The sequence below is a fragment of the Trachypithecus francoisi genome, unplaced genomic scaffold, assembly GCF_009764315.1.
Source record: "Trachypithecus francoisi isolate TF-2019V2 unplaced genomic scaffold, Tfra_2.0 Contig01123, whole genome shotgun sequence".
NCBI classification, from domain to species: domain Eukaryota; kingdom Metazoa; phylum Chordata; class Mammalia; order Primates; family Cercopithecidae; genus Trachypithecus; species Trachypithecus francoisi.
In genome coordinates, this window is record NW_022681157.1 from 1 (window position 1) to 26,721 (window position 26,721).

A 26,721-nucleotide genomic window follows, 5' to 3' on the forward strand; every position below is an offset into this window, starting at 1 on the left:
AGCACAAAGCCTGGGTACATCACACAGCCACTAGAAAAAAAAGCTTTACATTTCTTTTTCAAATAAACATTTTATTTAAAAATATATGCATTTTCTTTTAAAAAAAAGAACACATGCCAACTTTGGTATTTTAGCCACTGCTTTTTGTCTCTTCCCAGTAACCCACATTTTTTTCTGATTATGTATAATTGAGCCAAAGAGACCAATGTGAAAACACCCCTCCACAAGGTCCCGCAGAGAACCTATGCTTGCTCTTTTTTTCTTTACAAAGTGTCTCTTTGTGCTTCGCTGAGGGAGGGTTTTAAGCACCCAGCAATACATTGTCCTCCGTTCCCACTGCAGGGTCATTGGAAAGGAACTCTGGGGAGCAGTGTGGGTTCCTTTCTTTCGGAAAACATTAAAATAACTTCCAGGATCCCCATCGTTATACTCCCCTTTTCCATTAACACACAGGAGCTATGAAACCACTTCTAGGAAATGCATGCTCCAGTGTTCATGACGGGAGCAGATGGTTAAAATAAGCACAGGAGACCTTCAGGCATTGGTTTGTCTTAATCCACAGGGAAAATTGCTGAGTCCCAGAATCAAAAGGAAACTTACTCACGTTATTGCATTCAATGAGTCCTGTGACAATTTCCCTGCATATGACAACAAAATTCTTCCCAGATCTCATCCTGTCTTGCAATCGTCTCCCCATGGGTAATCTCAATCTAACCATGGTTTCTCTATAAACCTGGACTCTAGAATCAAACTCAGCTCCTTAACACAACTGACCAGATCTTGGCACTATAGGATTGTCTTCTTCCAGGACCTGGGCTTTGTGTGTCTGTCAGTATCATCTGTCTAATAAACCATTGGCAATTTCGACCCTGAACCAATCTACCAGTTTATATTGGATTTATGAGAAAACCAAGAACCCAGATTCTTTTCACTACAAGTTTTCTCGTATCTGATATTTGATAGCAAACTGTGTACCAGCAATTAGGAACTTCCTTCTGTGAGGAAGGCAGCTGAGGGCTGTAGGGGGAAATCAAATTGCCTTCGTATTCTTAGACGATTTTCTTTTAAGGGCAAGAGGCTCACCAGTAAGTGTCCCTTTTGTCTATAAAGCTGCTATGATAAATAGGGATAGGACACAAAAAAAGCTTTTTCCACCCTTTCCTTACTTTCAAGGGGCTTCTGTATCTGGCAATCAAAACAAATCTTCAAACCCTCGTGGATGTTTTAAATGATGGGAAATATTAAAAGATCTCCAAGTGATAGACTACTGGTGTTTGTCCACCAAGAAAAAGGCAAGAATTGTGGAGTGAGAGATAGCTTTTAGCTAAAAAGTGACCCCCACCTCTACCCTCCCTTTTGGAAAAATGAAGACCCCCCCTTTTTTTTTAATCATAGCCAAAAGGTTTCTAGTTTGAGAACTGGGAGATTCTCAGTGTTCCTACATGTAGCAAATACAACTCCCTGGTCATTCAAATCTGAACAACCTGTGCTGAATCAATTCAGTATTGTTTATCTAAAGATTTATGTGCTTTGCCCATGGTTGGGTATCAAATATTAGCCACTGGATGACTAAATCTGATGTGGGAGTTTTCAGCCAGACCAGAATCTGTTTCTAGAAGAACTGATTGACTTTAAAATAAATAATACTTGGAAAGGACTATTTTGAATGCTTCAGATAGGTTTTACTGATTTTTTTTTTTTTCAGGTTGGATGTAAATGTTTTTGACTGGCAAAAGGCTGACAGTTCTCAGCTCCTTGATTGTTCAGGTGAATGTTGTCTCAGTTTCCTCAATTACTGGTACAATTATAGCAGTGCTAAGAATGACTTCTCCTTAAAAAAAAATTCTGATTTACTTCTCATAGTGTTACATCTTAGCTGAACTGAGAAGTTCATAGATCAGAAAGTTTGGCCCTTTTTTTCTTCCCTTCCTTCTTTCCTCTCTTCTTTCCTTCCTTCCCTTCTCCTTCCTTCTCTCTTTGTCCCCCTTCCCATCTCCTGTCTTCCTTTCCTTTCTCCCTCCCTCTCCTTCCTCCCTCCCCATCCCTCTATTCCTCCCTCTTTCTCCCTTATAATAGAATATGCGTTGTCTCATTAATGTTGTTAGAAGCAGGGTCATGACTAATAAGCACTGGCTTGCTGCAAGCACTTGCACGAATAAGTTTTTTGACTTCTTTAGGTAAGTATGAATCTACTAGACTGCAGCAGATAGCTGCAAATGTCTTCAAGTCTTCATCACCAAGGGGTTTCAGAGGTTTTAAGAAAACTGCACATAGACATCTTCAGGTTGTAAGAGCATTAGGGAACTTGAGTGTGACCATCTTCGTAAGTCTCTGTACATCTTTTAGTCGTCCCTGATTTGTCATCACAAAAGACACAACTAAGAGTTTAAAAGAATTTAAAATAAAATTCTCAATGGGAGACAAATTCATGGATTATCTGATGTACTGGAAGCAGCCAACTTCATCAATTTTCTCCCAATTATCTCCAGTTTTCTCCCTCAATTTTCACATCTGAGCTATGAAGAGAGAGGGTGAATGTGGTTTGTGGAGACTGTGGAAGGAGGTTGAGAGCAGTTATCCAGAGATCTGCTCTTTTAACTGTGTTGGTTTGCATTGGGATATAGGAACATTTTATCTTTTGTCTACCATCAGGCGTATCTATCAGTCCTGGGTCATAGCCTAAAAGATCCCCATAAAAAAGCACAATCTGGAGAAGTACAGAGGCCTCCTAACTAGGTCTAGTCTCTCAGATAGAAATACCCAAAGGAAAAATATAATTAACGCTCAGTCCCAGGTCTCAGAGTAGGGGCACTGTGTGAATTTGTTTTCCAAAGGAAGTAAGGGGAAGAAAAAGAACATGCAAACAGCAAAACATGACACCTGAAAAGTGCACTGACCAGCAAGCTTTGTCAAGACCCCAAGACAACATCAACAGCTGAGGAATGAACAAATGTGTGGAGTATATTAATAAGGTTTTCTTCCCCAGTAGCTTCATCTTTGAAGGAAACACTGGCGATTTTTTCTTCTGGATTTTGTTGGTTCTGATGACTGACATAAAAGCAAAATAAAAAAATGTATCATGTGGATCTTTTAAAACACAATGCAGATAAAGGAATGTAAAATGATTTTCATGTTTCTTTCGTATTCTTCTACAAGAGACTGTGATACCATTTCCAGCTACTAATGGTGAAGCTGTTCTGTCTTTTCACATCCATATTCACTGCCAAGATGAGCTTGTTCACGATAAGCAAGTAGCTGTGAGTCATCGGGTTGGAGCCGTTAGTCATACACAGAGAGGCAACGTGTAGTCTGGTTGATTAATCAGAAATTCATAGTGAAAAGGCCAGGTATCATTCACATCAGATTAAGGGTTAAAGGCTTTTGATGTAGAAGTCAGTAATGCTGCTTTTGAAGATACACGCGCACACAGATATAACATACACATATGTATATATCTATCATACATACATGTGTATTTATGTGTGTGTGTGTATTCGCCCATTCACATCCCACCCACAGAATAAGATCTGGCAGCTTTCAGAGTAGCAATCACCAAAACCTCTCTGTGTTCACACATTTTTTACAAGTTAACAATGGAATGACTTCTAAATCTTTGGTTTATCAAAAAGAGAGCTTCTAAAATCACAACATTTTTGATTATTTTTTCTATAAGTGCACAGTGAACAACTTTTTTTTTTTTTACAAAAGATATAAACAGTGCCTTAGTGATTTAAATAAAAAAAAAAACAAAACAACAGCAATAGCTCCTTTCTACAGCATGCAACAATATAAAATGGTGAACTGGAGCTACAGTGAGCCTTACAGAGATTGTCCTGAAATTTTAGTTTTTTCCAACTCCCAGCCAAAGCCACAAGAGGTAATGAGGAATGCACATTAGACCATTGTCTTTTTACTTCCATTGTTTTCAATGTGCAATTCTGTTTCCTTTCAAAAATCCAGATCTGAAATTCTCTCCTGTAAATATCATCCGTATTTGTCTTTACAATGTAATGATTTCCAATTTCCCCAGAGCAACACAAACCAATACTTTCTTGAAAACTGAATGAGAATAGAAGGAACATTGTGACTGATGAACCAAGTCGCCAGTTTCTTCCTCAAGAAATTCTTGCGACTTCCTTTTGCAGCAAATTGTGCGTGTGGAGAATGAGTTCTCCAGAAGAACCTGGATTGTTACATTTTTCAAAAATGGCTTTCTTAGGAGTATGGCAGCTTGTTAGAGCTGAGAAGTCCTCCCCTCCCAATGTTGGGGCAGAAAAAGAAAGATGGCCCAATGAGGAACAGGAAAGGATTGGTACCTTGAGGGAAAAGTGGAGTGAGAGAAAGATAAAGTGATAATAGCAAAACAAAAGGAGAAGTTGGACTCCCATAAGTAATAGTCCTGTTATAGGAACCCAGGGTGTTGATTCCAGGGTATGTGAAATGATGTTATTCTCTAGTCCGGTCTGAATTATCCCTGGTACGGCTTCCTTCCTGTGCCTCGAGATATGTTTCTACCAATGTGGTCATCTCGAGTCTTTGGAACTAAAGGGGGCTGGCTGTGTTGGGGAGTTTGTGGCATCTCCTTCAGGGAAGAAGGTCTGCATCCTTCAGTGTTCTCATCTAGGACACATACTTATCAGCAGAGATATGGTGGGAATGATTGGGCCACTGGTTAAAAAAGAAGAAATTTCTGGGTGGAGTTCTGTGGACTCAGTTCAGGTTAACTGTTATTAGTGACCACACTGAGTCCTGGGTACAGGTTCAGAACCACTCCAATGGGGCATTTTTGTGGTAGAGGGACATTGAGTTGATTTAGCTTCCCTAAAAAAAGATTGGTTTTGTCCCTCTGTCTCAAGAACTTTTGATTTGACGCTGGGTCTGGCTTCTCTTTTGAAAGAGAGTAATGGAGACATTGGGCAACAGCTTCCATCGCAGGTATGTCTTCCATAACCTTGGAGGGCTGGCTTCCCTGTGCTCCCAAAAGACTGTGTTTCCTTTCCACGTTATCTCTAGTGAATTAATGAGAAAAGCTTGCAGTGTGAGCTTATGCCCCAACAATGCCTGAGAAAAATAATGGACTAGAAAATATACTGGCCTTTGAAAAGGCAGTGAAATATCTTTTTTGGCATCCTTAATCTGAGAAAGCACATTTCTGAATGCATGTTGAAATCATTAACAGGTACTGAATGTTGGTAAATATTACAGTAAATGTATCTCTTAAAATGTCTTCTATTTGTTCTTGTTGATTGGCACAGAAGTCTCCATTGCTTCTCTTTAATTCTCTTCTTCTTCTTCTTCTATTTTTGGACAGTAAAGTACGTATGGCTGTGTGCTTTTCCCCATGGAACTCCTATTGGTCTTCCGTAGCGCTGGTGCATCGGGCATTCTACCACTGCTGTAAGTGAAAGTCCATGGAAGAACTCAAATTGAGATCAGTGACATCCAGGAAATCGATGTCGAAGATGCTGGGACTGCTGGTGCTGAGGGCGCTAAAGCCTGGTGTGGAACTTGGCGGAGCGAGGTCCAGCCACTCTATGGTTTCCCAAGGAGAATCAGTGAAGCTTAACTGCAGCCCACTGCTGTCCACAGAAGAGGGCGAAAACTGTGTCTGCATCGGAGAGAGGGGGCATGGCAAGATTTCATATGCATTGAAGAGGTCTTCTGCAGCCTTCCCAAAGAATCCATCCATTATCCCATCAAAATGAGGTTCTTCGCTCCCAATTTTTAGAAGGGTGACATCACTCACCTTTCCTAGGGGGCTCTGGGAATTTACTAAGACTTCAAGATGTTCATCACTGTCGGTGGCACAGGGATCAAAGGGGATCTGGCTGCCTGAAGAGGCTTGTTCAAAGGAAGCCGAGGGCTTGGGGAGGACAGCAGTTGGGCTTTGGGAAGATCTGAGTATCTTTGGAACTTTTTGAAGACATGAGTGATCCTCTCTAGCGTCTGGCATTTCTGTGGGCAATACACGATGTGACTTGTTAAATCACTTCAAATTGAGCATGCCATGCAATATGAGTGAGTTACACTTAGATACGGAAGACGGCCATGCTTCCCTGGTCACCGCTTATCACCCAATCTCATCTCTAAGCTGCTCTGTCAATCTCCAATTCATCGTCCCTCTGGTTTTTCCCAAACCCTTTCCTGTTGGGAATTCTACTCTGCGATTCTTAAACTCTCTTCCCTGAAGGTTCCTGTGCCTACTCCTCTGACCCCTGATGGTCCCTTGAGGACACTGAGTCCATCCCGACACCCTCAGTGAGGGCCTGAAGATGAGGGACCAGGTGCCACACCATTGCCACTTTCTGATTGCTACCCCCCCTCCTTCTGATGACAACTCAGCAATTTTGGGTTTTGAGGGTGACACCAATGCCTCACCCCTAGCCTTCTGGTCACTCCTCCTCATTCACTGAAAACTCTACTTCCTACTCCATTGCCTTTCCCCCACTTCAGCCCTTCTCATTCTGTAACCTGAGCATCCTTGGAAATCACAGCATTCATGGTGGCCTCTCAGCTCCCGACCTGCTCTCAACTCCAGTGATTCCCTCTTTCCCACCCTGTCAGACATATCTTGGATTGTGCCATCTCCAAATACTGCATCCCTCTGAAAGTTCACTTTCAAGCTATGTTTTCTACTCGCTGTCCATCCGCTCCAAACCCTCCAAGCCATTTATTAAGTACCCGGTAACAATAATTTCTCAACCATTTACAGTCACGCCAATCCATAGACTCTACTACGTTATCACTGTCCACCAGTCCCTCTGGTCTTCACTTCTTTCCTTGTCCAGCCTGTAGTTTTGGCAGAACCCTACCTCTGGATGAACCTGATCGTCTGCCTTCGCTGAGCATGCTCTGGATCAGCAGAACACTGCAACAGAAAAATTAAACAACTAAGCTGACTTGGTTTCACTTTAGATTTCTGATGTCAGACCTACCGCTGGCATTTAAGACTGCAAAACAACCCTGCTGTGTTTCTCCAGAAAACTCAATTCATTCATAATTAAGTCATAAGTGCTCCTCTTCACCTGAATCTTCCACACTCCCCTTCTACATCCTCATGCGTTTCTAGCCTTGCCACATATTTCATTAAAGATATACAAGAGCAAGCCAGGTGCGATGGTTCACGCTTGTAGTCCCAGCACTTTGGGAGGCCAAGGTGGGCGGATCATGAGGTCAGGAGATCGAGACCATCCTGCCAACATGGTGAAACCCCATCTCTAATAAGTATACGAAAAATTAGCTGGGCATGGTGGCGCACACCTGTAGTTCCAGGTACTTGGGAGGCTGAGGCAGGAGAACTGCTTGATCCTGGGAGGGGGAGGTTGCAGTGAGCCGAGATTGCACCACTGCACTTCAGCCTGGTGACAGAGTGAGATTCTATCTCAAAAATATATATATGTGTGTGTGTGTGTGTGTGTGTGTGTGTGTGTGTATGCATATGTATATGTTTGTGTGTGTTTGTCTGTATAAAAATACAGGCATCAGATATGAACTCTTCTCATTTTTCCATCACAGAACTCATATACACACATATGTTTGTACCCATCTCTTTCTTCTTCCCTCTTGTTACAGTGGAGGAAAGGTGTGTTCACTTGCTTGTTGTCTGTTTCCCTTACCAGACTGTACACTCTGTAGACATCAGGACTTCGTCTGATGCAGCACTGAGACTAGCACAATGCCTAGCTACCCCTTCTCTGAGTCCTTTGCTACCTCCATCTCTGAAATTTTAAATGTTTTTGGCCCAAAAATTCTTCCCTGAGTTCTTTTCTTTTTTTCTACACATCCTCCTCAGGTCATCTTATTCATTTGTGTGGTTTGAAATTCTAGGTACACACTCTGTAATTTTTGAAGTAAATAAATGAACAAATTAAAAGGTGACAAAAAGCACATGTTGATTATGTTTTATTGCTAGCATGAATAACATTTAAGCCTGAATGAACCATCCAGTGGAAGGTTACTAATTGAATTTCACTTTGAGTTGGTGGCACAAAACGTTCATTATCTGCTTTTTTCTTTTCTCATAATTGAGAAGGCATGCACATTGAGATTAGAACATAGAAAGAAGTAGTGCAGCAAGAGAAAACACTTAAGGAAACAAGAATTAGGCTGAGACATGAAAACTATTAAAATGATTCTGAAAAATGCTCCTAGGACAAAGACAGTGAGGAATCACCCACTATGCTTTCTTTTATCAGCTGTAAAAATGTGCGAGAAGCTCAAAGGAAATGACTCTCCCTGAGGACTGCCTGGTACATCCGACTCACAGTGTGCATCTGATCTTGCTACCGAGAGTTCGTTCCTTAAGTGTTGGCCGGGCGCGGTGGCTCAAGCCTGTAATCCCAGCCCTTTGGGAGGCCGAGACGGGCGGATCACGAGGTCAGGAGATCGAGACCATCCTGGCTAGCATGGTGAAACCCCGTCTCTACTAAAAATACAAAAACTAGCCGGGCGAGGTGGCGGGCGCCTGTAGTCCCAGCTACTTGGGAGGCTGAGGCAGGAGAATGGCGTAAACCCGGGAGGTGGAGCTTGCAGTGAGCTGAGATCCGGCCACTGCACTCCAGTCCGGGCGACAAAGCGAGACTCCGCCTCAAAAAAAAAAAAAAAAAAAAAGAGTTCAAGCAGTCTCAGAATGCCCTAATGGACAGGACACGGGCCATCTTACCTCCACTTTCTTTTTTATTTTTTTTTTTTTTTATTTTTTATTTTTTTTATTTTTTTTATTATACTTTAAGTTCTAGGGTACATGTGCATGACGTTTATATCATGTATAACTCCCCAATGCAATCCCTCCCTCCTCCCCCCTCCCCATGATAGGCCCCAGTGTGTGATGTTCCCCTTCCCGAGTCCAAGTGATCTCATTGTTCAGTTCCCACCTATGAGTGAGAACATGCGGTGTTTGGTTTCTCTTCTTGTGATAGTTTGCTAAGAATGATGGTTTCCAGCTGCATCCATGTCCCTACAAAGGATGCAAACTCATCCTTTTTGATGGCTGCATAGTATTCCATGGTGTATATGTGCCACATTTTCTTAATCCAGTCTGTCACAGACGGACATTTGGGTTGATTCCAAGTCTTTGCTATTGTGAATAGTGCCGCAATAAACATACGTGTGCATGTGTCTTTGTAGTAGAGTAATTTATAATCCTTTGGGTATATACCCAGTAGTGGGATGGCTGGGTCATATGGTACATCTAGTTCTAGATCCTTGAGGAATCGCCATACTGTTTTCCATAATGGTTGAACTAGTTTACAATCCCACCAACAGTGTAAAAGTGTTCCTGTTTCTCCACATCCTCTCCAACACCTGTTGTTCCTGACTTCTTAATGATTGCCATTCTAACTGGTGTGAGATGGTATCTCATTGTGGTTTTGATTTGCATTTCTCTGATGGCCAGTGATGATGAGCATTTTTTCATGTGTCTGTTGGCTGTATGGATGTCTTCTTTTGAGAAATGTCTGTTCATATCCTTTCCCCACTTTTTGATGGGGTTGTTTGCTTTTTTCTTGTATATTTGTTTGAGTTCTTGGTAGATTCTGGATATTAGCCCTTTGTCAGATGAGTAGGTTGCAAAAATTTTTCCCATTCTGTAGGTTGCCTGTTCACTCTGATGGTAGTTTCTTTGGCTGTGCAAAAGCTCTTTAGTTTAATTAGATCCCATGTGTCAATTTTGGCTTTTGCTGCCGTTGCTTTTGGTGTTTTAGACATGAAGTCCTTGCCCATGCCTATGTCCTGAATGGTACTACCTAGATTTTCTTCTAGGGTTTTTATGGTATTAGGTCTAACATTTAAGTCTCTAATCCATCTTGAATTAATTTTCGTATAAGGGGTAAGGAAAGGATCCAGTTTCAGCTTTCTACTTATGGCTAGCCAATTTTCCCAGCACCATTTATTAAATAGGGAATCCTTTCCCCATTTCTTGTTTCTCTCAGGTTTGTCAAAGATCAGATGGCTGTAGATGTGTGGTATTATTTCTGAGGACTCTGTTCTGTTCCATTGGTCTATATCTCTGTTGTGGTACCAGTACCATGCTGTTTTGGTTACTGTAGCCTTGTAGTATAATTTGAAGTCAGGTAGCGTGACGCCTCCAGCTTTGTCCTTTTGACTTAGGATTGTCTTGGCAATGCGGGCTCTTTTTTGGTTCCATATGAACTTTAAAGCCGTTTTTTCCAATTCTGTGAAGAAAGTCATTGGTAGCTTGATGGGGATGGCATTGAATCTATAAATCACCTTGGGCAGTATGGCCATTTTCACGATATTGATTCTTCCTATCCATGAGCATGGTATGTTCTTCCATTTGTTGTGTCCTCTTTGATTTCACTGAGCAGTGGTTTGTAGTTCTCCTTGAAGAGGTCCTTGACATCCCTTGTAAGCTGGATTCCTAGGTATTTGATTCTCTTTGAAGCAATTGTGAATGGAAGTTGATTCCTGATTTGGCTCTCTGCTTGTCTGTTACTGGTGTATAAGAATGCTTGTGATTTTTGCACATTAATTTTGTATCCTGAGACTTTGCTGAAGTTGCTTATCAGCTTAAGCAGATTTTGGGCTGAGACGATGGGGTTTTCTAAATATACAATCATGTCATCTGCAAACAGGGACAATTTGACTTCTTCTTTTCCTAACTGGATACCCTTGATTTCTTTCTCTTGCCTGATTGCCCTAGCCAGAACTTCCAACACTATGTTGAATAGGAGTGGTGAGAGAGGGCATCCCTGTCTTGTGCCAGTTTTCAAAGGGAATTTTTCCAGTTTTTGCCCATTCAGTATGATATTAGCTGTGGGTTTGTCATAAATAGCTCTTATTATTTTGAGGTACGTTCCATCAATACCAAATTTATTGAGCGTTTTTAGCATAAAGGGCTGTTGAATTTTGTCAAAAGCCTTTTCTGCATCTATTGAGATAATCATGTGGTTCTTGTCTTTGGTTCTGTTTATATGCTGGATTACGTTTATTGATTTGCGAATGTTGAACCAGCCTTGCATCCCAGGGATGAAGCCCACTTGATCATGGTGGATAAGCTTTTTGATGTGCTGCTGAATCCGGTTTGCCAGTATTTTATTGAGGATTTTTGCATCGATGTTCATCAGGGATATTGGTCTAAAATTCTCTCTTTTGTTGTGTCTCTGCCAGGCTTTGGTATCAGGATGATGTTGGCCTCATAAAAAGAGTTAGGGAGATTCCCTCTTTTTCTATTGATTGAAATAGTTTCAGAAGGAATGGTACCAGCTCCACCTTGTACCTCTGGTAGAATTCAGCTGTGAATCCATCTGGTCCTGGACTTTTTTTGGTGGTAGGCTATTAATTGTTGCCTCAATTTCAGAGCCTGTTATTGGTCTATTCAGGGATTCAACTTCTTCCTGGTTTAGTCTTGGGAGAGTGTAAGTGTCCAGGAAATTATCCATTTCTTCTAGATTTTCTAGTTGATTTGCGTAGAGGTGTTTATAGTATTCTCTGATGGTAGTTTGTATTTCTGTGGGGTCGGTGGTGATATCCCCTTTATCATTTTTTATTGCGTCTATTTGATTCCTCTCTCTTTTCTTCTTTATTAGTCTAGCTAGCGGTCTGTCAATTTGTTGATCTTTTCAAAAAACCAACTCCTGGATTCATTGATTTTTTGGAGGGTTTTTTGTGTCTCTATCTCCTTCAGTTCTGCTCTGATCTTAGTTATTTCTTGCCTTCTGCTAGCTTTTGAATGTGTTTGCTCTTGCCTCTCTAGTTCTTTTAATTGTGATGTTAGAGTGTCAATTTTAGATCTCTCCTGCTTTCTCTTGTGGGCATTTAGTGCTATAAATTTCCCTCTACACACTGCTTTAAATGTGTCCCAGAGATTCTGGTATGTTGTATCTTTGTTCTCATTGGTTTCAAAGAACATCTTTATTTCTGCTTTCATTTCATTATGTACCCAGTAGTCTTTCAGGAGCAGGTTGTTCAGTTTCCATGTAGTTGAGCGGTTTGGATTGAGTTTCTTAGTCCTGAGTTCTAGTTTGATTGCACTGTGGTCTGAGAGACAGTTTGTTATAATTTCTGTTCTTGTACATTTGCTGAGGAGTGCTTTACTTCCAATTATGTGGTCAATTTTGGAATAAGTGCGATGTGGTGCTGAGAAGAATGTATATTCTGTTGATTTGGGGTGGAGAGTTCTATAGATGTCTATTAGGTCTGCTTGGTGCAGAGATGAGTTCAATTCCTGGATATCCTTGTTAACTTTCTGTCTCGTTGATCTGTCTAATGTTGACAGTGGAGTGTTGAAGTCTCCCATTATTATTGTATGGGAGTCTAAGTCTCTTTGTAGGTCTCTAAGGACTTGCTTGATGAATCTGGGTGCTCCTGTATTGGGTGCATATATATTTAGGAGAGTTAGCTCTTCCTGTTGAATTGATCCCTTTACCATGATGTAATGGCCTTCTTTGTCTCTTTTGATCTTTGATGGTTTCAAGTCTGTTTTATCAGAGACTAGGATTGCAACCCCTGCTTTTTTTTGTTCTCCATTTGCTTGGTAGATCTTCCTCCATCCCTTTATTTTGAGCCTATGTATGACTCTGCATGTGAGATGGGTCTCCTGAATACAGCAGACTGATGGGTCTTGACTCTTGATCCAGTTTGCCAGTCTGTGTCTTTTAATTGGAGCATTTAGTCCATTGACATTTAAGTTAATATTGTTATGTGTGAACTTGATCCTGTCATTATGATATTAACTGGTTATTTTGCTCGTTAGTTGATGCAGTTTCTTCCTAGCCTCGATGGTCTTTACATTTTGGCATGTTTTTGCAATGGCTGGTACCGGTTGTTCCTTTCCATGTTTAGGGCTTCCTTCAGGGTCTCTTGTAAGGCAGGCCTGGTGGTGACAAAATCTCTAAGCATTTGCTTATCTGTAAAGGATTTTATTTCTCCTTCACTGATGAAGCTTAGTTTGGCTGGATATGAAATTCTGGGTTGAAAATTCTTTTCTTTAAGAACGTTGAATATTGGCCCCCACTCTCTTCTGGCTTGTAGAGTTTCTGCCGAGAGGTCTGCTGTTATTCTGATGGGCTTCCCTTTGTGGGTAACCCGACCTTTCTCTCTGGCTGCCCTTAAGATTTTTTCCTTCATTTCAACTTTGGTGAATCTGGCAATTATGTGTCTTGGAGTTGCTCTTCTGGAGGAGTATCTTTGTGGCGTTCTCTGTATTTCCTGAATTTGAATGTTGGCCTGCCCTACTAGGTTGGGGAAGTTCTCCTGGATGATATCCTGAAGAGTGTTTTCCAACTTGGTTCCATTTTCCCCCTCACTTTCAGGCACCCCAATCAGACGTAGATTTGGTCTTTTTACATAATCCCATACTTCTTGCAGGCTTTGTTCATTTCTTTTTCTTCTTTTTCTTTTGGTTTCTCTTCTCGCTTCATTTCATTCATTTGATCCTCAATCGCTGATACTCTTTCTTCCAGTTGATCGAGTCGGTTACTGAAGCTTGTGCATTTGTCACGTATTTCTCGTGTCATGGTTTTCATCTCTGTCATTTCGTTTATGATCTTCTCTGCATTAATTAATCTAGCTGTCAATTCTTCCACTTTTTTTTCAAGATTTTTAGTTTCTTTGCGCTGGGTACGTAATTCCTCCTTTAGCTCTGAGAGGTTTGATGGAGTGAAGCCTTCTTCTCTCATCTCGTCTAAGTCATTCTCTGACCAGCTTTGCCGTTGCTGGCGATGGGCTGCGCTCCTTTGCAGGGGGAGATGCGCTCTTATTTTTTGAATTTCCAGCTTTTCTGCCCTGCTTCTTCCCCATCTTTGTGGTTTTATCTGTCTCTGGTCTTTGATGATGGTGACGTACGGATGGGGTTTTGGTATAGGTGTCCTTCCTGTTTGATAGTTTTCCATCTGACAGTCAGAAGGACTGTCTGTTGGTCTGTTGGAGATTGCTTGAGGTCCACTCCAGACCCTGTTTGCCTGGGTATCAGCAGCAGAGGTTGCCGAAGATAGAATATTCCTGAACAGCGAGTGTACCTGTCTGATTCTTTCTTTGGAAGTTTCCTCTCAGGGGTGACGCCACCCTGTGAGGTGTGGGGTGTCAGACTGCCCCTAGTGGGGGATGTCTCCCAGCTAGGCTACTCAGGGGTCAGGGACCCACCTGAGCAGGCAGTCTGTCCGTTCTCGGATCTCAACCTCCGCGTTAGGAGATCCACGGCTCTCCCCAAACCTGTCAGACAGAGTCGTTCGCGTCTGCACCGCCCCCGCTCTTTCCCCTAATGGGCTGCAGCTGTGCGCTGTCCGCAGAGGTAGAGTCTACAGAGACAGGCAGGCTTCCTTGAGCTGCTGTGAGCTCCACCCATTTCGAGCTTCCCAGCGGCTTTGTTTACCTACTTAAGCCTCAGCAATGGCGGGCGCCCCTCCCCCAGCCTCGCTGCTGCCTTGCGGATAGATCGCCGCAGACGGCTGTGTTAGCAGTGAGGGAGGCTCCGTGGGCGTGGGACCCTCCCGGCCAGGTGTGGGATATATTCTCCTGGTGTGCCTGTTTCCTTAAAGCGCAGTATTGGGGTGGGAGTTACCCGATTTTCCAGGTGTTGTGTGTCTCAGTTCCCCTGGCTAGGAAAAAGGGATTCCTTTCCCCTTGCGCTTCCAGGTGAGGCGATGCCTCGCCCTGCTTCAGCTCACGCTGGTCAGGCTGCAGCAGCTGACCAGCACCGATTGTCCGGCACTCCCTAGCGAGATGACCCCAGTACCTCAGTTGAAAACGCAGAAATCACCGGTCTTCTGTGTCGCTCGCGCTGGGAGTTGGAGACTGGAGCTGCTCCTATTCGGCCATCTTGCTCCGCCCCCCTTACCTCCACTTTCAATAAGCACGTCCGGGAGTTCATCCATCTGCTGACTCCGGGTCATTTGCTATTACAGATTTTTTTTTTTTTTTTTTTTTTTGAGACGGAGTCTCGCTCTGTCGCCCAGGCTAGAGAGCAGTGGCCAGATCTCAGCTCACTGCAAGCTCCGCCTCCCGGGTTCACGCCATTCTCCTGCCTCAGCCTCCAGAGTAGCTGGGACTACAGGTGCCCACCACCTCGCCCGGCTAGTTTTTTGTATTTTTTTTTTTTTTTTTAGTAAAGACAGGGTTTCACCGTGTTAGCCAGGATGGTCTCAATCTCCTGACCTCGTGATCCGCCCGTCTCGGCCTCCCAAAGTGCTAGGATTACAGGCGTGAACCACCGCGCCCGGCCTGCTATTACAGATTAACCAAAGGAGGACAGACAATTTAGAAGGTGGTTATCTCCGCAGGAAATCATTACAAGCAGCACTGCAGGATTTTGAACTAGGTTTGGTTAAAGTTTTTTTTTTTTTTTCTAATTGTGGTAAAATACACATAACTTTAAATTTACTATCAACCATTTTTAAGTGTACAGTTAAGGAGAATTAGGTACATTCACACTGTTGTGTGACCATGAACACCATCTGTCTTCAGAATTCTTTTCATCCTGCAAGATTAAAACTGTGTACTCATTAAACCGTAATTTCCCACGCCCCATCCTTTAGCCCCTGGCAACCACCATTTTCCTTTCTGCCTTTGCGAATTTGACTATTCTAAGTCCCTCATATGAGTGAATCAGACAGTGTTTGTTCTTTTGCAACTAGCTTATTTCTCTAAGAAGAATGTCCTCAAGGTTGATCTATGTTGTGACATGTGTCAGAATTTTTTTTTTTTTGAGACGGAGTCTGACGCTCTGTCTCCCAGGCTGGAGTGCAATGGCCGGATCTCAGCTCACTGTAAGCTCCGCCTCCCGCGTTTACGCCATTCTCCTGCCTCAGCCTCCCGAGTAGCTGGGACTACAGGCCCCGCCACCTCGCCCGGCTAGTTTCTTTTGTATTTTTTAGTAGAGACGGGGTTTCACCATGTTAGCCAGGATGGTCTCGATCTCCTGACCTCGTGATCCGCCCGTCTCGGCCTCCCAAAGTGCTGGGACTACAGGCTTGAGCCACCGCGCCCGGCCAGAATTTCTTTTTTTTAAAGACTGAATAAAATTCCATTGTATAGATATAACACATGTTGTTTATCCATTCATTTGTCAATGGACATTTGGGTTGTGTCTACCTTTGGACTACGGTGAATCATGCTGCAATGACTATGGGTCTATTGCCTAATGGCTTTTTTTTTTTTTTTTTTTGAGACGGAGTCTTGCTCTGTCACCCAGGCTGGAGTGCAGTGGCCAGATTTCAGCTCACTGCAAGCTCCGCCTCCCGGGTTTACGCCATTCTCCTGCCTCGGCCTCCCGAGTAGCTGGGACTACAGGTGCCCACCACCTCGCCTGTCTAGTTTTTTGTATTTTTAGTAGAGACGGGGTTTCACCGGGTTAGCCAGGATGGTCTCGATCTCCTGACCTCGTGATCCGCCCGTCTCGGCCTCCCAAAGTGCTGGGATTACAGGCTTGAGCCACCGCGCCCGGCCCTAATGGCTTTTTAACCATATTTGATTCAGCTTTAGTATTAATTTTAGGCAGATAAACTGCTGAATGAAACAGTCTACTACAACAGGATAAAGGAAAAAGAAGGCAGAATGCTTCCTAGCACAGAGTATTTTAGAGTCAGTTCTATTATTTGACAGGTTTTCATCCCAGGAGCAGGACATCTTAGTATATAGAAAATGTCTTTTTAGGCTCTTACTTTGAAGTGACCTGAATCTACCTCTTGCTTGGTTTCTGCAATGTGGTCCAAGAACTTGGCTCGTATTTTGCTGGTTCTTCATTGCAGTAGCTTGAGGAAGCTGTAGACACTTGTAGGGTATGTCCCCTCCTCTCTGGCTCATCTCAGTAGAGTCTTATTTCTGGACGTCCACTTTGCCTGGCCCTCTTCTTTTGAACTGAAGAATCAGCTGATGTTTACAGAAACCAGGGGAGAGGAATCGGGAGAACAAAGGCATATATCCATCTCACTACTCTGAGAGCCCAGACTCAATAAACACAGGTATCACTAATCAATATGGATGGGAGCACTGACCAAAAAATGAGTCATTTATCAGTTCAGAAAGTACCAGAAGCCTAAGTGTCTGGCAGGTAATTGAAATGAACTGAATATAGAATAAGAAAAAGAGCAGAGAGCAGAGCATAGTTGTGGCTCAACGTAGCAGAAGAGCCTTGCTTTAGGCAATTGTCTTGCAGCAATGTGGCTCCTGGATTGCCAGATCCTCTAACTTTTTAGAAATGAGAAAGCCCACTTTGCATACCATCTCCTGTTATTTTAAATATTCTTTAAGCCAAACAAAACTTAACTGCAGGCTGACTTTGATGGAGGCAGCCAGGAAAGGCAGTGGCTTCCTCTCTGAACAGTTATTCCTTTTCTGCTTCTGAAAATGCATCCTCAGCTCCTCACCTGCCTCTGCTCTTGCTGGAGTTTCCAGGTGAGTTCATCGATCACCTTCTGCTTCTCCACCAGCATCTTGTCCTTCTCAGAGTCCAGCCCACCCAGCTCAGAAGGAACAGAGCCCCCATTCAGGCTGCTCATGAGACTCCTCCGTGCACACGTGGACTGGGGACAGGTGCAGGCCGAAGGAAGGGGAGGCATCATTGAAGGTGTCTGGCTGGGGCCGGCCGGCCACAACAGGTCAGAGGAGGCTGGAGAGATCGGGGTCTGGAGCTGGTGCTGCCAAAGTGGTAGAAACCATTAGAGAGGGCACTGGTGGAAGAAGTCTGGTAATTGGGCAGAGTGTTGGGTGTGACAGGAAAAGTGACAGTCGTTATATCCCCAAAGTTCGGCCCTGGGTTGCCAGAGCAGTCCTGGAAGGGTCGAAGCCGGTCCCTGAGGGCCGTTTTGGTGCCTGACACAGGCAGGCCCCGAATTCGAAGCTGTTGTCTTAATTCAGAGACCTAAAGAAATCAGAATGTGGTTAGTGTGCTGTTTAACGACAACATTTTTAAAAGTGTATTCTTTATAAAATTAGCTTCAAAACATCACAAATGGAATTTTACAATACCCACTCTTTTTTATACTTCTTTCCAATTTCCTCTCCTACCCCAATAAAACCAGTTTTGCACAATTTTAACAATTACTTTTAACTTTATCATATATGATGTTTTCATGGCCTTAGAGTCATAGAAATGTAGAGCTTGAATGAATGGTAGAAGTCGTCTAGTCTACTGCCTGTCATCCCTCATGGCGATCCGTGTCCCCGTTCTCTAGATGAGAAAACATATCCGCCTGGGTTTAGACACAAACCCTCCAACAATAGTCTTGAAGTACAGCGAAGTCGGCAGCTTTTCTGGCTTCCTTGGTGAGGCTCTTCCTACCACGTTCTCTTCCTCAAACCTGAGCATGCACCAGAACCACTGGAGAGTGTGTTACAAAGCAGACTGCAGGGCCCCACTGTGGGGTTTCTGGCTCAGTTGATATGTATTTCTAACAAGTCCCCAGGTGGTGTCCAGACCTGACTTTGAGAACCTCGGCTCCTTATGAACATTTACATCCTAATTTTAAAGACCAGCTGGATAATAGTCGTCTACTGAGAGAGTAGGCGGTGATAAGGCCACCGGTTCAAATCCTGGCCCTGCCTGTTACTAACTCAGTGATCAAATCACTCCGTGCCTCAGTTTCCCTTCTGGGAAATGGAGGGAATAGCACTTTATGCATTTTTGTGAGGGTTAAAATGGCTTAAAATGCATAAAGCACTTGGAATCGTGCCTGGCAAATAGTTGTGCAATATAAAATTTTACTAATATTATTATGTTAATTCACATGTAATTATCTTATCCCTGTATTTTTTATAATGTTCTTAAACTGGAAATTCTTAATATCTACAAATATGAGAACTGGTTAGGTAAATGATGGTGTATGCAAATGATGGGACACTACATATCCAGTAAAGCTGATGCTATAAATATTTGCTGACATTGGGTGATTACTTGCTTATGGTATAGTAATAAGTGAACAAAGTTTGAATTGATTGTATTTTTCTAAAAATTATATAAACAATGTATGGATATATATACACACATATATATTTAAAGCTATGTTTGCATATGAAATTATCCAGATAAAAATATGCTAAAATGTTAACAATGGTTCTCCTTATCTGTATGTTCCAAATATTTCACATAAATTATTACTTTTGTAATTAAAACAGGAAACATATTAAATACATAAATTTCAATAATTTCATAAAACAGAAGACTATAGGCAAATATTCTGATATTGTAGGAAATTCTGATATCTGTAGGAAAAGATTGCTTGAGAGAAATATTGAAAACAAAATGTAAAACTTCTGTAAGTCAAGAAACTACAAAGCTCAAATACAAATAGCTACCTTGGGAAAAACTAATCGCAACACAAATAATAAAGTGTTAAAAAGCTCAATGTATCAAGTGTGCTAATTGATTAAAAAGAAGATTGAGGCCGGGCGCGGTGGCTCAAGCCTGTAATCCCAGCACTTTGGGAGGCCGAGACGGGCCTCCCAACTCATTGACTCAAAATGAGTTAAAGACCTACTTGTAAGAAGTAAAGATAAATAACTTTTACAAGGAAATAGAGGAATAAATCTTCACACACACACGCACACACACACATACGCCCACACACCAATCGCAAGAGAGAGGGCAAGAAACTCACAGAGACTGAGAGACAGAGAGAGAATCGAAAACCGGATACGCACAAACACATACACACACAGAGGGTCACACAGCAGTGGCCCAGAAACCAACACCCGCAGGCAGCCGCTGAGGCTACTGCGTTCGGCTCTCGACCGAGAACGACCCTCGCTGGAGAGATCAGCCCACGGGTCTGCAGGCCGACCCATCCTCGAGATCACGGGGGGGGCACGACTTCTGGGGAGACTCACCCGAACAGCATTTGGGCGGGCCTGAGGCTGGGATGCGGCGCTGCTTCCCCCGGACCCCGCCTGTGCTTTCGACATCCTGATCAGCCCTTTGCCAGGACTCCTGGCATCCGGAGACAGTCCTGTCGACCCCGTGGAGAGGTCAGGCTGGAGCTTCGGAGCCCCGCCACCCAAGCACTGCCACGGAGGTCTCCTGTTTGCCAGACCTCAGGGCGTGGTTTCTGTGACAACCCTGGGAACCACTCTGACTCCAGCACTCGGTCGCGCCTCGCGGTTGTTGATTGGCTGGACCACCCCGCGCTCCGCTGCGGGCAGTCAGGCTGCGTCCCCTTTAAAGGACGTTGTCTGCTGAGTACCAGCGGCTCTCCTGCAGCAGCCTGCATCCGGGGTCCGATAGGGGGCTGCGTCAGAGAGAGGCCGCTGGCGGCGTCCCAGATCCAAACCCAAGATCCCCGGGAGTCCTGTCTTCAGGACCTCCTTGAGCCGATTTTTACCGGGGGAGGGGGAGCTTCAGGGCTCCTGCTGGGGTCACCTCAGGACCCCTCATCAGATCCGATTCCGAACTCCGTGTTTGAATGGGTGGGCTGAGCACATCGCCTCAGGCAAGCAGGGCCTGGCGGCAGTCCAGGACGATCCTGCTGGCCTCAAGGCATGGTGTCAGCTGAAAGCTCACTGAGCCCTGTGCCCTCTGCCTCCCTCCTTGAAAGAGCAGTGGCCTGCCATGATCTAAAGGGCCTGGGGTTCCTTCAACCTGATCCCGCTTTCCAGGACACCTGTCAACAGGTCCGGGGGCGATTCCCAGGTGGAGCCAATGTGTGGCAGTGGAGGACCCTATAGCAGATGGTGTGAACGTGTGTCACTGAGGGCACACGGGGCGATTGAAGAAGAAACAATGGTGTCCAGGCATGTGCCCGGTGGAAGGAGGGCACAGGTGACCTTTCCATGAATGCGAGGGAAAGTCAAAAAACGCCAGGGATCTAGCAGCGGGCCGAACTTTTCATGGGGGTCAGTCCCCGCTGGATCAGGGGGGAGTCTCATTCTCAGAAGTGAGACTGGATGTGCAGAAGATATGTGACAGCACCTGTCCCAGAAGACAAGGACTTGTCTTTCAAAGGAGGAGGGAGGCAGAGGGCTGAGATGGGTCAGTGAACTTTCAGTGGAGAGTATGCCTTGAGGCCCATGGGATGATTGTGGGCTGCAACGAGAGCCTGCCTGCCTCACTAGATGTGCTCAGCCCATGCTTTCTCACGCGTAGGTGTCCAGAGTGGGATCTGAAGTGTAGTCCTGAGACCCCAGCAGGCGCCCTGACGTTCCCCCTGCCCCGCTGGAGATCGGTTCAAACCGAAGCAGGTTTGCAAATCGAAGCAATCATGAAAGGGATCTCCAGGAAGAGTCTCCCGGATGGACTGGGAAGTGATCCTTTTGGAAGACATCCAGCCAGACCGAGAAGCATCTGTGCCCTGGAGAAAGAGGGGATACACAGCCAGAGAGAGGACGGAGCAGAGGCCAGAGCCCAGGCGGGGTACAGCACCGTGCCACCGCCACGGGCTTAGGGGGAGGGGTTCCAAACGGGTGGCTTGTCCAGTGGGGCCAGCGTTCCACTGACCGGGATTGTGGCCCTCTCCCATTCTCGGCTTCCTCTTTCAGCCTGTGTCGTGGTGTGGCTTCTTTTCTCAGAGAAGAGCCCTGAAAAGAGCCCTGGCGATTCTGATTCCATTGCATAGCTGTATATATTTTAGGATCCACATGTCAATTTCTGTCATAAAGCCAGCTGAAACTGATAGGGTCACAATGACTCTACATCAATTCCAAAGAGACGACTACCTTGACAATATTAAGTGTTCTGATCCATAAATCTGGGATGTCTTTCAATTTATTTCAATGAAATATAATTTCATTCATGATATTCTCCAGTGTTCTCTGTAAAAATGTTACACTTTTGTTAAATTCATTCATATATATACCTGTATGTGCATATACATGTGTGTGTGTGTGTGTGTGTATATATATATATATTTTGAGATGGAGTCTCACTGTGTCATGCAGGCTGGAGTGCAGTGGTAAAGTCTTGGCTCACTGCAACCTCTGACTCCGGGTTCAAGCAATTCTCCAGCCTCATCCTCCTGAGTAGCTGGGACCACAGGCATGCACCACCACATCCAGCCCAATTTTTGAATTTGTAGTAGAGACCAGGCTTCACCGTGTTGGCCAGGGTGGTATCGAATTCCTGACCTCAGGTGATCTGCCCACACTGGCCTCTCAAAGTGCTGGGAGCAGCGATTACATGAGTGATCCACTGTGCCCAGCCTCATTTTTGTATATTTTTATTGATACTATTCTACATGGATTTTCTTCACTTTGATTTTGGAATAATTGCATACACACATAAACACAATTTTTTATAATCATTAATTCTTCTAGATTGGTAAACAAATTTATTAGTCATAATAGTGTGTGTGTGTGTGTGTGTGTGTGTGTGTGTGTGTGGAGGAAAGTGCCCTTTGCGCCTAAAAGCGATTTCCTGCATGTCGGCCTGTCTTTGGCGAGCCTCCCTCCGCGTCTGTGCCTGGGTCATGTGTCCGCTTGTCAAGCGTTTTTGCGGCGGTTCCACTTTGGGTTTGTGAAGGCCTCGACCTCGTGAGAAGATGCCTGGCTCCCGGAGTAGTTGCAACCTCATCCCCAGCCCGTGCCGCCTCTTTTCGTTGAGCAAGACGAACACACTGCAGCCACGGACAAAAGCCGCACGGGAGCTCGTTGTCCTGCAGGAGAGGAGCAGGCCCACATCACAGAAGAGGCTTGTATCTTTTCCGGGCTCTTCTCTGAGAAAACAAGCCACACCAAGACACAGGCTGTAAGAAGCCGGGAATGGGAGATGGCCACAATCCCAGTCCCTGCAACGCTGGCCTCACTGCACAAGCCACCCTTTTGGCACCCTTCCCCTTAAAGCCCGTGCCGGTGGCACGGTGCTGTACCCCACCTGGGCTCTGGCCTCTGCTGCGTCCTCCCTCTAGCTGTGTATCCCCATGTTCTTCCGGGGCCTGGATGCTTCTTGGTCTGGCTGGATGTCTTCCAAAAGGATGACTTCCCAGTCCATCAGGTGCACACTTCCTGGTGATCCCTGTCCTGGTTGTTTTTCTCTGCAAACCTGCTTCGGTTTGAACCCATTTCGTCCGGGGGTGCGGGGGCTTCAGGGCGCCTGGTGGGGTCTCAGGACTCCGCTTCAGACCCGCTTCAGGACCCCTAAGGGGGAGAATGGATGGGCTGAGCACATCGACTGAGGCAGGCAGGATCTCGCTGCAGCCCACAATCATCCCACGGGCCTCAAGGCGTGCTGTCAACTGAAAGTTCACTGAGGCTTCTGAGCCCTCTGCCTCCCTCGTCCTTTGAAAGACAGGTCCTTGTCTTCTGGAAGAGGTGCTGTCGCATTTCCTCCGCACACCCAGTCTCGTTCCTGAGGACGAGACCCCCTCTGACCCCATGAGACTTTTGGCCCGCTGCTAGATCCCAGACGTTCTTTGATTTTCCCTGGCATTCCCTGAAAGGTCACCTGTGCCCCTTTTCCACAGGGCACATGCCAGCACACCGTTGTTACTTTGACAATCGGCCCGTGTGCCCTCAGTGACACATGCTTCCATCATCTCTTCCGGGGTGCGCCAGTGCCACGCCTTGGCTCCACCTCGGATTCGCCCCTGGACCTGTTGACAGGTGTCCTGGAAAGCGGGATCAGCTTGAAGGAGCCCCGGGCCCTTGAGAAGCGCGGCAGGTCACCGCTCTTTGAAAGCAGGCAGGCAGAGGGCTCACGGCGCAGTGACATTTCAGCTGACTCCACGCCTTGAGGCTCATGGGATCGTTCTGGGCTGCAGCCAGGCCCTGCCTGCCTCAGTCCATGTGATGTGCGGAGCCAAACCATTCTCCCCCGTAGGGGTCCAGAATCGGATCCGATGGGGGGTCATGAGATGAGCCCAGCAGGCGCCAGGAAGCTCCCCCTGCCCTGGTGGCAATGGGCTCAAGGATATTCTCAAGTCGGGACTCCTGGGGGTTGGATCGTGGGAGGCCGCCCGCGGTCGCCTCTCCCACGCGGCCGCCTTCAGGACCCCGGATGCAGCCGCTGCCAAGGCTGCAGCAGGAGAGCCCCTGGCGCCCAGCGGCCGCCGTCCTTTAAAGGGGACACAGCCTGACTGCTGGCAGCGGAGCGCGGGGCGGCCCAGCCACTGCGCATGCGCGAGTGGCGGGCGGGTGCTCGCGGCGAGCGGGTGCTGGCGTCACAGTGGTTCCCACGGTTGTCATAGGAACTACGCCCTGAGGCCGGGCAAACAGGAGCCCTCCGTGGCAGTGCTTGGGTGGCGGGGCTCCGAGGCTCCAGCCTGACCTCTCCACGGGGTCGACAGGACTGTCTCCGGATGCCAGGAGTCCTGGCAAAGGGCTGACCAGGATGTGGAAAGCACAGGCGGGGTCCAGGGGAAGCAGCGCCGCATCCCAGCCTCAGGCCCGCCCAGACGCTGTTCGGGTGAGTCTCCCCAGAAGTCGTGCCCCCCCTGTGATCTCGAGGATGGGTCGGCCTGCAGACCCGTGGGCTGATCTCTCCACCGAGGGTCGTTCTCGGTCGAGAGCCGAACGCAGTAGCCTCAGCGGCTGCCTGCGGGTGTTGGTTTCTGGGCCACTGCTGTGTGACCCTCTGTGTGTGTATGTGTTTGTGCGTATCCCGTTTTCGATTCTCTCTCTGTCTCTCAGTCTCTGTGAGTTTCTTGCCCTCTCTCTTGCGATTGGTGTGTGTGCGTGTGTGTGTGTGTGTGTGTGTGTGTGTGTGTGTGTGAAGATTTATTCCTCTATTTCCTTGTACAAGTTATTGATCTTTACTTCTTACAAGTAGGTCTTTAACTCATTTCGAGTCAATGTTTACATATGATGTAAGGAAAAAGACTAACTTCATTCTTTTGCATAGAGATACCCTTTTCTTCCAGGATCATTTATTGAAATGACTATTCTTTCCTCCATTGACCTGACTTGGCTCCCTTGTCAATCAATAATGAACCATACATGTTGGACTCTTGATTCTACTTCATGAATAAGTGTGGGTCCATCCTTATGTCAGTATCACAATCTTGATAACTGCAGCTTCCTAGCAAGTATTGAAATTGGAAGACATGAACCATCCTACTTTCTAGGGTTTTGTTTAAAACCACTTTATTATACTATGACTGATATACAAAAACCCATATATATTGGATGTATACAACTTGATGACTTTGGATACACCCCTCAAACTCTCAACACAGTCCAGACAATGAACATCTGTATCACCTGCAAAAGCTTCCTCCTGCTATCTTTGTGTATGTGTATTTGGACAGCACATAAGTTCCACCCTCCTAGGAAACTTTTAACGATGGTGTTACAACAATAGGTACTCTGTTGTACAGTAGATCTCTAGGAGTTTATCATCTTGTATAACCAAAACTTTATACCCCGTGACTAATAACTCTGTCTAGGAAAACTGGGAGATATTCGCCAGCAAACTTTCTAGGTTTTTTTTTTTTCTTTTTTGTTCACTTCTTTTGGCGATTCTGACTCCATTGCATAGCTGTATATATTTTAGGATCCACATGTCAATTTCCGTCATAAAGCCAGCTGAAACTGATAGGGTCACAATGACTCTACATCAATTCCAAAGAGACGACTACCTTGACAATATTAAGTGTTCTGATCCCTAAATCTGGGATGTCTTTCAATTTATTTCAATGAAATATAATTTCATTCATGATATTCTCCAGTGTTCTCTGTAAAAATGTTACACTTTTGTTAAATTCATTCATATATATACCTGTATGTGCATATACATGTGGTGTGTGTGTGTGTGTGTGGTAATATATATATATTTTGAGATGGAGTCTCACTGTGTCATGCAGGCTGGAGTGCAGTGGTAAAGTCTTGGCTCACTGCAACCTCTGACTCCGGGTTCAAGCAATTCTCCAGCCTCATCCTCCTGAGTAGCTGGGACCACAGGCATGCACCACCACATCCAGCCCAATTTTTGAATTTGTAGTAGAGACCAGGCTTCACCATGTTGGCCAGGGTGGTATCGAATTCCTGACCTCAGGTGATCTGCCCACACTGGCCTCTCAAAGTGCTGGGAGCAGCGATTACATGAGTGATCCACTGTGCCCAGCCTCATTGTTGTATATTTTTATTGATACTATTCTACACGGATTTTCTTCACTTTGATTTTGGAATAATTGCATACACACATAAACACAATTTTTTATAATCATTAATTCTTCTAGATTGGTAAACAAATTCATTAGTCATACTACTGTGTGTGTGGTGTGTGTGTGTGTGTGTGTGGAGGAAAGTGCCCTTTGCGCCTAAAAGCGATTTCCTGCATGTCGGCCTGTCTTTGGCGAGCCTCCCTCCGCGTCTGTGCCTGGGTCATGTGTCCGCTTGTCAAGCGTTTTCGCGGCGGTTCCACTTTGGCTTTGTGAAGGCCTCGACCTCGTGAGAAGATGCCTGGCTCCCAGAGTAATTGCAACCTCATCCCCAGTCCGTGCCGCCTCTTTTCGTTGAGCAAGACGAACACACTGCAGCCACGGACAAAAGCCGCACGGGAGCTCGTTGTCCTGCAGGAGAGGAGCAGGCCCACATCACAGAAGAGGCTTGTATCTTTTCCGGGCTCTTCTCTGAGAAAAGAAGCCACACCAAGACACAGGCTGAAAGAAGCCGGGAATGGGAGATGGCCACAATCCCAGTCCCTGCAACGCTGGCCTCACTGCACAAGCCATCCTTTTGGCACCCTTCCCCTTAAAGCCCGTGCCGGTGGCACGGTGCTGTACCCCACCTGGGCTCTGGCCTCTGCTGCGTCCTCCCTCTGGCTGTGTATCCCCTGTTTCTCCGGGGCCTGGATGCTTCTTGGTCTGGCTGGATGTCTTCCAAAAGGATGACTTCCCAGTCCAT

General features: G+C 45.5%; 1 protein-coding gene across 1 annotated transcript; it reads right to left on the bottom strand.

The window, feature by feature from the left end:
- Positions 1-5,240: 5,240 nt before the first annotated feature.
- On the bottom strand, positions 5,241-26,721 carry LOC117090838 (myocardin-like). Its single transcript, XM_033223477.1, is given in 11 exon segments — positions 5,241-5,955; positions 14,795-14,852; positions 17,233-17,321; positions 17,324-17,457; positions 17,459-17,549; positions 17,552-17,581; positions 17,584-17,815; positions 18,173-18,254; positions 22,275-22,535; positions 26,301-26,387; positions 26,606-26,721. Coding segments are annotated over 11 exon segments (1,749 nt in total). The 3' UTR covers positions 5,241-5,386.